This window comes from Lytechinus variegatus, chromosome 5 (assembly GCF_018143015.1).
Source record: "Lytechinus variegatus isolate NC3 chromosome 5, Lvar_3.0, whole genome shotgun sequence".
In the NCBI taxonomy this organism is placed as follows: Eukaryota; Metazoa; Echinodermata; class Echinoidea; order Temnopleuroida; family Toxopneustidae; genus Lytechinus; species Lytechinus variegatus.
Window position 1 is genome coordinate 44,575,659 of NC_054744.1, and position 16,695 is coordinate 44,592,353.

Genomic DNA, 16,695 nt, shown 5'->3' on the forward strand with positions numbered 1-16,695 from the left:
CTATATTGTGTTTTCATTGTACATGTATCATTCAGTAGGCAAGTCATCCAATTATATAATCATGATACATGTATCATTCAGTAGGCAGGTCCTCAAAAATTGGCTTTAATCAAAGGTATATGCATGACTGGAATGGTTCGGCATGTCTAACGAGCCTGCTGTTTTGAAACCTTATTCAATCGATCAAAACGCTGGATTTCTTACTACTCAGAATTTTTTTTCAATCTCATCTTGTATCTTGAAGGGAAAAGTGTGATCTTGACCCGATGAAAAGATGCCATATATCGAGAGTGACATTGTGAGAAAGAACAGACTGAGCTTCATGATGACATGATTAGTATTCCCGCTCAGAAAAAAAATAGCACAATTTGCAGGATAAAACAAAGAAAATTCAGTTTGAGGGTATCAGAATAAGTGACTAGAATCGAAGAGTAACTGTTTCCCTTTCCAATGATGCAAAAATATCACATTTTAGTTGAGGATAATCTCACAATTCACAAGATTTGTAGGAAGGATTCTGCCATGAGGATTTGGATGAAACTGGCATACATGTACTGCTCAATAGCATAAAGGACCTGTGATCTGGTTAAATACTGAGCCCATACCAATTTACACATGTTTACACATCTCTTATAACATAAGAACAATTATTGTAACATTTTTTTCAAGAGAAGAACATTCATCGATGCTTCACAACGCAAAACAATCCTGTGTACATGTATTTGTCTGGAAATATATCTTGCTTAATAATGAAACAGTTGGCAGAGAGTCTGACTTTAAAGTAAAGGCACTTTCTTCATAAAACACAACAAAATGATAGTGAGGAAATAACATTAAAGCATTTCCAGTCTATATTGATTGTGACCTCAAAAACAATTCATTCCTTGTGTGTCATTAAAATGTCTAAGATATGTGCTATTAAGGCTTAAATACAATATTTATTCAGGAACAATTTCTTTCTTTTGCATTCTCCGTTCAGATCATTTTTCTAGTAAATTTTGAATTTGCACAACAGTGACTATGGTAAATTTGTCACCACTGAAAAAAAACGAAGATGTCTAATTGGACAAATACAACATAATCATCATAATATTGAATCAATTTGAATTTTACACTGAATATAACAAAGTTCATTGCACAATTATGGCTGCAATTCCATTCAACACAGAATTATGTCTATCATTATGTCTTTAAAAATTTATGCAAATCTCAGACAAGGAAGCATTATACCAAAGCTATTATTTTATTACAAATGACAATCACTATGCTTGGAGTCAGTTTCTTTGGTGTGACTACCAGTGTTTCCAGGAAAAAGAAAATCTCAGCGGACTTAAGCCTATTTCATTATAAACACTTTAAATTCAACTTCGTTATGTGGCTATGAAATGTAAACAAATGAATTTATTTTGTCCATACTTAGATGGAACAATATGCAAGTAATAGAGTGAGACAGGTAAAGACTTAAATTTTGTGAGAATATAGACATTTGAGTCAGTCTCAATGAAATATTAAAACATATTATTTTAATAGAATATGGTCTCTTGAGACATATGTAAAACAGTGATAACATGACCGTAAATGAACATTGGGTACATATTAAGAATGATTGGATTCACACACGTGAGAATATTTGAAGTAAAAATGAGCTCTAAAGCAATCATTCTACTAATAACATTCAAGAATTTTCATTTCAGCTGAAAAAAAATGTTTAAGTGCCATCTCACCTTGCTACTGGACATATTTTCCTAGATCTTTAAATTTTCGAAATAATTGCCAACATGTTATTATCCTCTATCTAAAATACCGAGTCCATAAAAGATCTCACAAAAAATAAGTCTATTATCTATTAGTTACTAGATAACAACATAAATAAATCATTAATAAATAAAACACTGAATTACTGGACAGAGTTCAAATTTGAATCCCAAGTTACAATTATTTTCATATTGAATATGACAAAATGCCATAAAAAAGGGTTCATCCATCTCCTGACTTCTTGTCCATTATCAAAAGTTCTAATAATCTCAAATTATCATGGATTGAAGTTCATGAAATAAAAAAAATATATAGGGGGAAGAAATTAGGGTTTAACATACAAAAAAAGGTGGACTATTTTATGAAAGGCCCACAGGACAATTGTCTAAACAGTCTAGGCTTTTCTCACAAACTTGGTACATAGAATATCCTACATGTACCTCTAATTGATGGTGAAAAGTTGTCTGCGATCAATATCAATTTTCAACTGACAAAAATGGATAGTAGTAGTAAGTACATACACAAAAGAATGTGATCTTTGGATTCAAAGGACCCATTTTCATCAGACAACCAAGAAACGGATAAGACACTCATTTTCAATGGGTCAAACATTGCCACTAAGAACAATTCTCACGGAAAGCTTGGAAATGCTTCTATATGAATTATAATAAACAGCAAGGCATTGCTTCATCGCTTACTTTCTTATTATTTAACATTGAAAGGGCAAGTTTCTTATTTTGTAGGTGTTCAAATGGTGATCGACTTGAAAATGCTGGCGTGTTTTGTTAGTGAAAACTACGCGTTGTTTAACCCTATCTAGGCCGGGGGGGGGCCTCGGAGGCCCCCCCCTCAACGAATCGCGCGATATTTTCGCAGTGCGAAATTTTTTGACCGCGCCACTCGCTGACTTTTTACTTTCAAGTCTTGCGCAACTTTTGAGACCAATTTTGCGTCACCCGGGTACGTGGTTCCGAAATTACGTAACATTGAGTAAGTGCATGTCAGACCGAAAATGGCTCAAAAACGTGATTTCGTGTACAAAGTCAATGCAAATTGTGTTTTCAACCAAAATTCATAAATGTATGATTATTTTTAGTTTTGCTAGTCTAAATGTATTCATTTTATGCTTTTTATGATCACAGAAGAGTCCCCAACAAATTTCATTGAAAAAACAATGAAAAACAAAAGGTAAAAAAACAAAGAAATACATAAGAAATTGCAAAAAACAATATAATACATAAGAAAATGATTTGATATCACAATTTTTTTCATGTACACTTGCTAAGGACACCACAAAGAGTTTCTATACCAAAAATTAGTACATTTGGAGCTTTATTTAGGGAGTTAGAGGAAAAAGTATGATTTCGCATACTAATTACGCATAAATTAGCATAATCACTTAATAGCGATTCGCATGAAATAAATTACTATACAATCTTGTAGATTATGTCCCAGGCAACCCGCGTGCCAATTTTCGGCGCGATCGCGCGGTCGACGGCCGAGATCTTAGGGGGGGGCCTGGGAGGCCCCCCCCGGCCATAGGAACTCCCAAAATACCCCGGCCTAGATAGGGTTAAGTATTACATAGATACAAACTCTAGATGGCATTGTTGATACAAACAATATGACGGACATAATGTTACTGCATCTAACCCAGCTGGATCCGTCTCCGAAACAATCGGCTCTCAATTACTCATTGGCGGCATGATGTGAGTCTACCGTAGGTATGAATAGACAGGTGTCTTTAGAATGGTTCTTCACTGTTAGGACTCTTGGTTTCCTTGAGATGACTAAATCTCTTGATGATATCATCTATAGACTTCTCACCATGGACCTGATTATCCCTGGTACGCACATTGGCTGTTCCGTTCGTCTTCTCCTTCTCACCAACAACTACAAATACAAATATGAATTGTTTAGTAAAATCATCTGAACATCCGTGCCGACTCTGACAGCCAAGAAATAGGAACAAATTTAATACAGAATTTCCAAAAATAGGAACAATCTTCCATTTCCTATTTAAAACTTTATTAAAATTTTCAACAAGAAATAGGATCACACAAGTTAACAAATTTTCCTTTCCCTAGAATAGAAATATTCCTATATAATAGAGCCACTTGGCTGGTATGTCTGAATGTTTCCATCTCAAAATTTTGAATAAATTGACAAACAACATACAGCGTAGGGGTGATGTTTACACTTTGATTACATTAATCATTATTCACACTCAGGTTTACAACTCAATCAGGCTTTGTGTCATAGGCCCCTAATAACAGATTCTATTCCATTATCATACTACATTTACTCTTTTACTGGGACGTCAAAGCCTCATTAGCTTTCATAGGGTATGCATTGCAAGAAGCGAGACAATGATGAATCCATACATAATCTCTACTCTGGGGCCTGTTCCATAAAAATGGTTATAGTAACAGTAATTAGTAGTAATAGTAACAGTTAAAAGCTACTGTAATCATTCAATATGATTGGCTGAGAGCAAATTTGTCATAGAAACCCTTCATAACAAATTTTTATGAAACAGGACCCCGGTCTACAATTGTTGTTTATCTATGGGTAACAAAACGAAATAGAACACATGAATGTAATAGAGATCTAAACCGAGAACAGACAGTTTTTCATGCACTACATACACTCCAAGGTCAACCTTTGCATCCTGGGTCACTCTCACTGATCTTTGACGTTTGGTGGTTGGCGTAGAAAAAGAAGAAAACAGAGCCATAGAACGCTCTCCCCAAATAACTGTGTTTTTGGCTAGCATATAATTTTGTGATTCTTGTTTGTGATTTGAGCTATACCTGCATGAAGTGAATGTTAAACCCTACAAAGTTCAATCATATCGATTTGTTTACTCACCGAGGATGAAGTTGAACTGAGCAAGTTGACCGTTGCGTATCTTCTTGTTCATGGTATCTCCTGCATCAGTATCTACCTCACAACAGAATCCTTCTTGATGAAGTTTATCCTTGACTGATACAGCATAGTCATTGAAAGCAGGACCGACGGGAATTACAATACACTGACGAGGTGATAACCAGAATGGCCTGAAAGAGAATAAGAAAAGCATACAATATAGTAATTGAAAACAGGACCGACGGGAATTACAATACACTGACGAGGTGATAACCAGAATGGCCTGAAATTAATAATAATAGCTGGATTTATAAAGTGCTTTTTGCCTGAGGATACAGAGCGCTGCTATTATTACCCCGGCTTTAGCTCGAGCTACCATCACCGGCGCTCAGTGCATCCAAGGAATTCTGCCGCGTACCAATTCACTTGTCTGGGTGAAGGGAAGCACAGAGTGGATAAATTTCTTGCTGAAGGAAAACACACCATGGCTAGGAATTGAACCCACAGCCCCTTGTTTGAAAGGCGCGAGTCTGAACCACTAGACCATGATGCCCCCACAATAAGGTAAGAAAAGGAATAAGAAAATGGGACCCACTTTTCAACTCTCTTCAAAACATGCAATTTATGGACACCTGTCTAGATCTTGCATAGCCTCTGGATGTAGTCTTTTGGGTCACATCCTGATGCCATGTTTTTCAATTCAAACTCAGGTCTAAAGCTGTGGTGTAACTACAGATGGTCAATTGTAAAACAGTACAGCTTTGATTTAGCAGGACATCTGTTACTCAAGGTCATTCATAGCTTTCTGGAAATGATAACTGAATTAGTTTTCTTTCTCATTATATCATGGTAAAAGAGTACAGTGAACTTAGGAAACATACATTGTAAACAAAAATGTGGACCTTTTTGGCTTACCATAATTTTAGCAGAGAGTTAGACCATGGTCTAATATAAACCAGAATTCACTATACGGGCCAGTGGATGTGACCTTGAAAGTTTTACTTCAACACAACAAAACCTACTGGAAAAACAATTAATCTCCTTACCATTTTCCTCCATAGTTCTCAGTGAGGATAGCAATCATACGTTCTACTGATCCTAGGATAGCTCTATGAATGATAACAGGCCTCTTCTCGGTTCCATCAGCACTGTATAGAGGCAAAAAAAAAATAATAAACTTTACTTTCCTGAGTCATTTAATTCTAAATAAGAATTTTAAGCAAGTCTGAAGTTAAATCTATGTATCTCCATGCCTGTGTGTAACTAATGAATGTGCTATTCCCCTGCTCGAAATGTGATGAATATTCAATAGTACTTACTAAATAATTTAATTTAGAATTGTTTTAGATCAGGATAATGTCTCAAAAGTGTATTGGCTTACATTTTGTTTGTTACTCAGAGATTTACACCTACATTAATGAGACATGGAATGGATGATTAATAGAGGGGGTAGATCATGTTGTTTTTACAGGTTCACCATCTCCCCTCCTCAACACCTGTCCCATCCATCTCAGATCACTTATCTTTAACACTTTCACAACAGTATACAAATAGCAAATAGGCATGAGCGCGATGGTGCGAGATTTCGCATGAGGTGGTTGAATAGAGTGTTTCTTTCTTTCACCGAATGCAAAATCTCGCACCATTGCACGAATAAGAATATTCGCTATTTGTGTTGTACAACGCCTCAGACTTTAGCGAAAATATCAGGGAAAAGGGAATTTTTTTCTTGCAGTATCTATGAAAAGGGAGCAAAAAATCGGGCAGCATTGCGCATGTAGCCAGCAAGCTATGCGCGTATTTATCCTTCATTTACTATGCGCAATGAATTGAATCGTATTGTGACGTCACCTCCCAAAGCCGTGCAACGGTACATTTTGGATGGTACGTCTTGCGTGCAACGGTACGAATGTTTGACATTCAACCTCCCATTTGCTCGCATACAAGGTAAGTAGGCGTTGTACAATTTGTCCCACAGGCTCACTAGTGACATCCATAGTTGTGGTTGAGTGGATCAATCGCAACTCTTTGTAAGACAGGGTCCAGGGCCCCGTCTTACAAAGAGTTGCGATTAATATGATCAAACATAACTTTATGGAAATCCATCAGTGTCATTTTTTTTCTACGAAAAATTTGCACAATGTCCTTTGTATGCAAAGAGAAGCGCAGTGAATTTTCAAGAAAACAGTGAATGCATGAATATACATCATCACTAGAAAATATTTTGACCAAACGTGCATAATAGATGTTGTTGCTGGCCGTCCATAGTTGCAATTGATCGGATCAATCGTAACTCATAGTAAGTTGGGGCCCAGATGTATACTTACGCTGAATACTTGAGATTGAATCTAATAGGAAGCTGAAAGTCAAGCTGGATAGTTGCACATTGATGAGAACGACGAAGAGCATCCTGAATCGTGATGTCAATCTAATGAGAGGAAAAAAACATTCAAATTATTATATTTATCATTTATTGAAATACATTTATTCAAGAAAAAACAAGATCAGTATAAAAACACTGTTTTACATCAAGGTCCTGAAAAGGTTAAAAAGTAACATCAAAATTCTAAGCTGATATAAGAATACGACCAGCTGCATATAAATAAGCTAAAAAAAAGAATGACTATGGCAGTTCGTATTACGCAATTTTATTGAGAATCAGTATTTACAAGTTAAAATGAGAGAGAAAAGAGGAACCAGGAACCGTTTCCAAACCTCATGATCCATTTGAAGAGTAGGCCTACGCACCCATCCATCCATCCTTCCACCCTATCACCCAACACACATTCACCCACAATTAATCACAATCAATCACAATCAGTCAACCCCACCCAGATTAATTCATAAACTCTCAAACAATCATGGTAGACAGATCACCCTGCAACAACACATGAATAAAAACAATCAACACACAACTCATTCTCTAATTCTCTCATTCTCTAATCGTAAATTGTATCTAATTGTAAATTGTATCTTTCTTTTTCATGCAAGACTTATATAATTCTTATTAAACAGCACTGGGTAAATGCCAAACAATGATCAATCTTTAGGATTGTTAGACCCCAAATTCTTAAATCTTACTTTCCTTTATGAACTGCCCAAACCATAATTTGAAAGCATTATATACCGGTAATTTAATATGAAAGAGAAACAGAGACAAATCTTCTTAAGAAGATTGTACGGACATATATTCTTTATGAAATTGCAAAAATCAATTGAAAATCGAATCAAAATGGAATTATAATTTACCTTTGGTCCATAGAAGGCTCCATCAGCAGGGTTTATTCTCCATTCAGCTCCAAATTTATTCAAACTATTCTCAAGTTGCTACAACAAAAGAGAAAAAGGATAATGTCATTTCGATTTCGAGAAATGATTTAAAGTGATATTTGGTTTCAGAGTCAAATGTTTTACTGACTCAGCCAGCTCGCTCATGATTGAAGTGTGTACACATAATTTCCCCACTCTTCAATAAGTTATATTGAAGAGATCTCAGGAAATGATGGGTTAAATTACTCTCCTTTCTGTTTTCCAACTTACTGATACAAGTAAAAATCAGCAAGTCTTGACCACGAGAAAGGGATATGAAATACATCCTTTGAAATATATTCATCAAATCAGTCAAAAATGAAATGAAGAGGATTTTTATTTTACTAAATATTCACTTGACCGGACAACAAGTCGACAAGTCTAAATCCATTTTATAGGATAGATTGCACAAATGAGCTTTACATTGAAAATTAGTTCCTAAATAAACATTGAAATGAACAAATCTTTTCTAAAATCATCTACACACTGATTAAGATTGTGAATCAACTTTGGCAGAGGCTGAGGCTATGGTGACATGATATTTGCTCCAGTGACAATTGCTCTGGTTTTATTTTGTCTATGATGTACAATTAGGGTTGCAATACGGTTTTATGTTAGGTTCAGGATAGAGTAATTCAAGGGTTGAAGTTGGTCATTTCATTAGTGTGTAGTATTTACAGCGGAGCAACTGTCGCCGGAGCAAATGACATGGACCGGAAGCTGTAGCAAAGGTGACATTTTGACAACCTCTGTGAAGAAACTCTTCACTTCTTGATGTTGCAAGTGACTGAAATGTAATAAAGTTTAGAAAAATATTGTGTAACTTCCCACTTTAAAGCTAAACTGTGAAATATTATTTTCGTTTAATGTACACTCCAAGGGCTGAAAATATTGCAGTGTTTTTATTGTAGCGAATTAAGCAAGTCAAACCGTTGCGTATTTTCCCACATCAATGCAGTCTCGTCATAATACCTCGCTAATTATTACACCTTGGCTTTTTACCATGAATGTATTAAAACAGTGCATACAGTAGTGTATAAAGAGTGATTACCTTCTCAGCACTGTCCCAGACTTCAATCTCTCCAAGATATTTCTCAGGTCGAGTAGACAAGGCTAGTTTGTAAGTGAAGCCAAACACACTGTATACAGATGACAAGAAATCTAGACATCCAGCAATCTCTTGCTCAATCTGAAAAAAGGTGTGAAACAAATACATCAACATGTCACAGATATTGTCTCAACCTCACTTAGAATATAAAATTTAATCTTTAGACTAAATTCTTAAGGAACTTGTGCAATGAACAATTACATTTGTAATCAGCAGATAGACAACCACATGTGAAACAATACTCCTTATGAACTATTCACACTACTGTCAAATATGTGCATCAATCTCTCAATCCTTTCAAAACATCAATAAACAATAATCTAATTCCACATCAGCATTAAAAAACATTTCAGATATACTACTATTTTACAAATGATACCAAAATTATTTGTCATGTTTGTGACAGACGGACGGATTTTAATTCCTAAGTAACCATACTTTATTTCTTGAAAGTTTAATGAATAGTGGATGGGTGAGAAACATAGAATGAGATATATGCAGATCTATTAAAATAAAACTTTAATCCTGAAATTAACAAAATACCTGTATCTTGAGGGCAGAAAATATGAGCATCATCCTGCTGGAAACGTCTTACTCTGGTCAGACCACTGAGGGCGCCAGATAGTTCATTACGATGTAGCACACCAAAGTCAGCCATTCTCAGAGGCAACTCTCTCCAAGAACGTGGACGAGTGTCAAAGATCAAACTGAAATAAAGAAAACATTTTGAAGAATGAGTTTAATTCAAGAAATGAGGTGGCAACGAATGTTAAAGATCAAACCTTAACAGAGAAATCAATTTGTAGAATGTCCTAATTTGAGAAATGGATTCCCAATATGACAAAAAATGATCTACTGGATTACACCGATCATCCTACTGAAGGCTGTAATGCGATTGCATTGGTAACAAACAAAATGCTAAGAAAGACATATATCAATAATGCACTTCCCAACTATTAACAAAAGGAAATGCACTCATCATTGCAAACAAGTGGAATGCCTCTGGCCGTCTCACCTGCATCACGCGATTCAACATAGCAGCAGTGCTGACTTTGAAAACTACTATAACTCGCACAAGATGTTCAGTGATACTTGGTTACTCTTATTTCCACGTTTTATGAACTAGACCAATACTTCTACAGACATAGGATGGTAATTCAACAAATACCCCCAATGTGGCCAAAATTCATTGACCTCACATGACCTTTGACCTTGATCACATGACCTTAAACTTGCACAGGATATTCAGTGATACTTGATTACTCTTATGTCCAAGTTTCAAAAGTCAGATCAATAAACTTGCAAAGTTATGATGGTAATTCAACAGATATCCCCATTATGGCCAAAGTTCATTGACCTTTGACCTTGGTCATGTGACCTAAAATGCGCACAGGATGTTCAGTGATACTTGATTACTCTTGTGTCCAAGTTTTATGAATTAGACCAACATACTTTCAAAGTTATGATGGTAATTCAACAAATACCCCCAATTCGGCCAAAGTCTATTGACCCTAAATGACCTTTGACCTTGATCATGTGACCTGAAACTTGCACAGGATGTTCAGTGATACTTGATTACTATTATGTCCAAGTTTCATGAATCAAATCCAAAAACTTTCAAAGTTTTGATTGTAATTCAATAGATACCCCCAAATCGGCCAAAGTTCATTGACCCCAAATGACCTTTGACCTTGGTCATGTGACGTGAAACTCATGCAGGATGTTTGGTGATACTTGATTAATCTTATGTCCAAATATGACCTAGGTCCATATATTTCCTAAGTTATGATGACATTTCAAAAACTTAACCTCAGGTTAAGATTTTGATGTTGATTCCCCCAACATGGTCTAACTTCATTGACCCTAAATGACCTTTGACCTTGGTCATGTGACATGAAACTCTAATAGGATGTTCAGTAATACTTGATTAACCTTATGGCCAAGTTTCATAAACTAGGTCCATATACTTTTTAAGTTATGATGTCATTTCAAAAACTTAACCTCAGGTTAAGATTTGATGTTGACGCCGTCGCCGTCGGAAAAGCGGCGCCTATAGTCTCACTCTGCTATACAGGTGAGACAAAAACCGATGATTAAGAGCTTCTTCAGAACAACTTACACAACTCTAGCATGTATAAGATTTGAGATGGAACTCACCAATGACCAGGGCAGTTCATAGGCTTGAGAGCATACCTCTCCTTCTCAACATCAAACTGAAACATGTTATCCTGAAAATAAATACAAATATAACTCCATGATTTATTTCCTTTGTTTCAATGTTTTGAATCATAAGTCATTTACTGTTTATATTGTCACGCATTTTGGTTGATGTTCGATATTCTCTTATCATGTTTATGTATATATTCCATTCTTATGCTTTAATTAGTACTGATTATTATATTAAATTGTATTATACTCATTTATGTAATGAATGTCTTGCTAAGATCAATTGTGAATGTCACTTTCAACTTGCCCAGTAACCAGCACACAGCCAAGCCCTCTCTTGTACTGTAACTTGCTCAGGGTCAAACTCTTCTGGTCTGTCCACTCTGTATTCTATTTGGCTTGCCTTCGTCTTTCAGAAATGCGAACAGTGCATCTCCCTTCTTTACGACCTTGCATCTACTTTCAGATAGTTTTACTCTCCTCACTTTCTCTTTCTAGTGACTTTCAACCCTCGTTCCTCACTTTCTCTTCCCAGTGACTTTCAACCCTCCTCACTTACTCTTTCCAGTAACTTTCATCCCTCCTCTCTTTCCCTTTCCAGTGACTTTCAAACCTGTGTAATTCCCTTTAACCTTGCGACTACTTTCAGAAACTCGTTCTTGTTTATTACCTTGGCTACACATTTATGTTCAGTAACTCCCTCCGCTCTCTCTCTCCTCACTTCGACTTTGCCCTGCCCTTCAGACTTCTCTCCCTCTACTCCTAATGTCCAAACTCCTAGTTTAACCTTGTGGTCAGTGTATTGGTCGTTATGTGCTTATTCTATTACTTGACTTTATCCTATCCTTGTTTGGAATGATTTATCCTCTCTCTCTCTCTCTCCCCTCTCTGAATCTGGGTTTTCGCTGTGTGCTGGGGATGACCTTCATGCTATGTCCAGAAAGTGTATATAAGCGAGCAGCATCTCAGTCAAGTTTAGTTCTTAGTTCTGAGTAATTAGTTTGAGTTTTTTGGAGTTCAGGTTTTTAGTTCTTAGTTTTAGTTTTTACTTCAGAGTTTCCTTCACGATTCCAGTCGTGTATACTTCAGAATTATCACAAGTAAATTTCTTACGATTGTTCCAGCATCGCTCGACGTTATCTCAGTTATCATGTTTAATGTATCGCTGGAGGTTGTTTAATTGTCATCATCACATACTCTGTTGCACCTTCATTAAGTTTTGAGAAGTAATAAACTACTGAACTTTAATTTCCTGTGTAATGACTGTTATTCGCTTCAACTGTGTTATTTAAGCTCTGGCCATCCTCGACATTTATTTTAGACTCTTATAGCGAGACTCGTAGGACAAACCGAGTCGTCGTTACACTGGTGTCAGAAGTGGGATCTCATACTTCAACACGTGCCTGTTTTAATAGCTAATATGTCACCAAGGAAGCGCAAGTCAGATCTAGAGCGGGAGATCCGTGAATTAAAGGCGGAATTAGCGAGTACTAGAAAACTAATGGAGGAGAATGACAGTGTTAGTGGAGACGAACTAATTGATGATCACATCAAACAGCCCTACTCTCCCACTAGAGACTTTCACACCGGGGTTAGAGTGCAATTACCACCACAAGAGCCATATGACAAGATGTTCTTTTAAGGTACGGATAGTAGCTTGAAATTTTGTAAAAGCATCACATATGTATTGAAACTAAGCATTTTTTTTAACAATATCAATTCAGTTTATTCATGAAATCTTATTTCACTCCTTCCCACTCAACAAACATTGAAAAAATAAGGAACTTTTCCATAATTTGTTTACATCATTTCAACTGTCTAACCTTGATTACTAGGCTGGATCATGAAGGCATTATCAGTGGTATGACTACATATGAGAGGAATGTAATATTTCTATACAAATCGAAGGATTGGCTTGTCTATTTTGTATCAAATATTAATTTCATTACTGTAAAGATATCTTCTCCCTTCTTTTGATTGATATTAATATTTATATAATATTTATTTATAAATTTCTCCCTTTTTAGGGGTGGGGGGAGGGGCTATGAAGGTGAGAAAAAAGATTGATAATAAAATTTCAATAAATTGATGACATTGGGCAAAGATACTGGCATACCTATATTGTCAACAATTGAGGTTTTTATGTGTTTTAAACTAGAAATCATCCTCTAAATGCTATGAAACACAGACAATATTCTAATTTATAAAATGAAACTCACCAAGAATCTTAGAGAAAGGGTCATGAATATGTCATCTCTTCTGAATATTTCTTTCAACCATTTCCATTCTATTAGTATTAATATCCTGTAATTTTTTTATATATTTTTTTTAAATAAGGTGTAATGTGAACAATACAAGACAAAGTTTCACACTCATTCACTTTGACAAACATAATTGCGATTGGTGATAATTCAAAACCTAAATCATGCAATGTCATGCAGCCCTAACATAAATTTCATGTTTTGGTAGAAAGACTTACATCATAATGCTGCCAGTGACCTGATGTTATCCACAGCTTACTGTTGTAGATGTTTGGTGAAACTACTTCCTGGAATCCACGCTTCTTGTATTCAGACTAAAACAACATTGAAGAAAAGAAAGGCATTAATTTTATTTTAGATCTTATATTCTCTAGTACATCGTTCAAATAATACACATAATAATTCAATTTATCAAATTCATGAAATCTTATTTGATTTAAAGAAAATTGTAGGGAGGTAGAAGGGTATGTATTTTCAATTACTACTTCTAGGATACTGTCCACTCAAACAGATAGGATAGAGTGCACCGATGTTTGTTATGCGGAGGTAAGAGTTGTTGCTTATACCATGGTCACATTTGCTCACGGCGGCTGTACGGCGAGTCAAAAACAGCCGTTTTATCAGTTTCAATTCAAACCACCTATATGTAGTTGGTAAAAAAAATGTTATAACGGCTATTTTCGAAGCGCCGTACGGCCGCCGTAGAGCAAATATGACCATGGTATTGGTTCTGATTTGTTTGGTTAGGTACTTCATAAATTTTTATTTTTTTCAATTTTTCTTTGTCATTTCGATTTGATTGAGTTAGGTAAGTTGTTCCGGTCAACAACAGAATGAGGTATATAGGAAATCTTAGAACAATTTTGGTTTGTTGCAATCAGAATGAACCTATTGGCAGTTTAAGTGTTACGCAGGTTCTTTTGGGCCTGGCGCATATTCAATTGAGGTTATGAATATAAATCAGAACAAAAAACTAAAACAAATAAGGAAACATTGAAAATAACTATAAATTTAAGTCAAACTCATCAGACTGTTCTAAGAAAGTTTGCAGCTCCATCATTAGTGTAGTATTTTTTTCCTCTTGATCATAACCACCAAATAATTCAATTCAATATAACTAAGCCATTTTCATCAAAATGATCACAACACTACACAAAGTGGCGAGCCTTCTGCATGTTGGGGTATGCACCAATAATCATAGCTGCATTGGGGAAAATACAAATTGATGCAGAGGTTCAAGCCTTGGTCACGTCTCTCAGATTGTGATGTTAGATACCGTGTTAGATGTAGGTCCCAGACATAAATACTAATTTCTGACTGACGTCTCTCAAATTCAAACAAAACCTATGAGAGTGCAAAGGTAATTTTTTTAGCAAACATAAAGAACTGATGATCAGATGTTCACATGTACTCCAAACTCCTCAACTAGTCAATAAGAAGGGTAATCAAGAGAATAAAATGTGATGAATTCACTTTCCTTTCTGTTTTCCAACTTACTGGTATGGTAGACAACCAACAAGTCTTGACCACAAGAAAGGGATACATGGGGAAATGATCTAAGGAATGTTATCAAATATACAGACCCTTGTGAAGTTAATCAGAGTATGTGTTCATACTAAGAGATGTCAAGGTACATACCCTGATAGAGTCAAGGTACATACACTAGTAAAGTTAATCAGAGTATGTGTTCATACTATGAGATGTCAAGGTACATAAACTAGTAAGGTCTATCAGAGTATGTGTTCATACTATGAGATGTCAAGGTACATACCCTGATAAAGTCTATCAGAGTATGTGTTCATACTATGAGATGTCAAGGTACATACCCTGATAAAGTTAATCAGAGTATGTGTTCATACTATGAGATGTCAAGGTACATACCCTGATAAAGTCAATCAGAGTATGTGTTCATACTATGAGATGTCAAGGTACATACCCTGATAAAGTCAATCAGAGTATGTGTTCATACTATGAGATGTCAAGGTACATACCCTGATAAAGTCAATCAGAGTATGTGTTCATACTATGAAATGTCAAGTTACATACCCTGATAAAGTTAATCAGAGTATGTGTTCATACTATGAGATGTCAAGGTACATACCCTGATAAAGTCAATCAGAGTATGTGTTCATACTACGAGATGTCAAGGTACATACCCTGATAAAGTCAATCAGAGTATGTGTTCATACTATGAGATGTCAAGGTACATACCCTGATAAAGTCAATCAGAGTATGTGTTCATACTATGAGATGTCAAGGTACATACCCTGATAAAGTCAATCAGAGTATGTGTTCATACTAAGAGATGTCAAGGTACATACCCTGATAAAGTCAATCAGTGTGTTGTAGATGAATGCTCCTTTGGGTTGGAAGAAACAACTGCCGGGACTCAGCTCATGGAAGAAAAACAACTCTTGTTCCTGAAAAAGATCAATTATAAGTAAATCTGTAAAGGTCAGTTGATTACCAACTAAGCAACATGATATTTTCATCTAGTAATCAATGAACATCAAAAGTGGCAGTCTACTATAATGAAAAATGGTATGCATGCTTTCCATGCTGTAATTTACTTCAGGAAGGTTAATGAAGAACCCCCCCCCCCCCGACTGAATAAGATTAAATGGGGCAAATAATGGTTGATAATTGCATGGTATGTGACATGTTTACATAAACTTATCAGAAATCTAATGAATATGAATGATACTAACTGTAACACAAAAAATACAATTAAGCATAATTTAAGTCCAAGGAAAACCATGTCATGTTTAAAAAGTTTCAATTAGCTGTTAATATCAGATAATTTACTTGATATAATTTTTAATCAAAATCACTCATCTAGGTTTAGAATGATCCTGTACTACCTACCCTGCCAATCTTCCTATGGTCTCTCTTGGCAGCTTCTGCTTGAAAGTGTTTCCATTCCTTCAGCTGTTTATTATCAGGGAATGAAATACCATAGATCCTCTGTAAACTCTCCTTATCAGCCTTACCTTCCCAATATGTGGAAGAAGTCTGTCAAATAAAAAAAAACAAATTTATTAGCTTTGAATCATTAAGCGGGAAATGGCTACGGGATTCACCAACGACGGCTGCCAATGAATCAAAATCCTTGAGCTTCCAATCGCTTTCAAGAAATGAAAATGTAAGGCCTTGGGAAAGGAATTGGTGGGGTTGGTACCAAGACGAGTATTTGAAGCTTTTCTTCACATGAAACAAATTGAGCTACCA

At 35.8% G+C, this 16,695-nt stretch overlaps 1 protein-coding gene across 1 annotated transcript in view; it reads right to left on the minus strand.

Moving 5' to 3' along the window:
- Positions 1-3,328: 3,328 nt before the first annotated feature.
- The window catches only part of LOC121416256 (threonine--tRNA ligase 1, cytoplasmic-like), a 28,397-nt gene continuing 15,030 nt past the window's right edge, over positions 3,329-16,695 (minus strand). Inside the window, exons 9-19 of the mRNA XM_041609771.1 lie at positions 16,333-16,479; positions 15,789-15,887; positions 13,686-13,781; positions 11,198-11,268; positions 9,589-9,747; positions 8,984-9,125; positions 7,873-7,950; positions 6,951-7,051; positions 5,670-5,771; positions 4,627-4,814; positions 3,329-3,648 (exon numbers count right to left, since the gene is read on the minus strand). Coding sequence (XP_041465705.1) covers positions 3,500-3,648; positions 4,627-4,814; positions 5,670-5,771; positions 6,951-7,051; positions 7,873-7,950; positions 8,984-9,125; positions 9,589-9,747; positions 11,198-11,268; positions 13,686-13,781; positions 15,789-15,887; positions 16,333-16,479 — 1,332 coding nt within the window. The 3' untranslated portion in view covers positions 3,329-3,499. The remainder of the gene's footprint in view (positions 3,649-4,626; positions 4,815-5,669; positions 5,772-6,950; positions 7,052-7,872; positions 7,951-8,983; positions 9,126-9,588; positions 9,748-11,197; positions 11,269-13,685; positions 13,782-15,788; positions 15,888-16,332; positions 16,480-16,695) is intronic.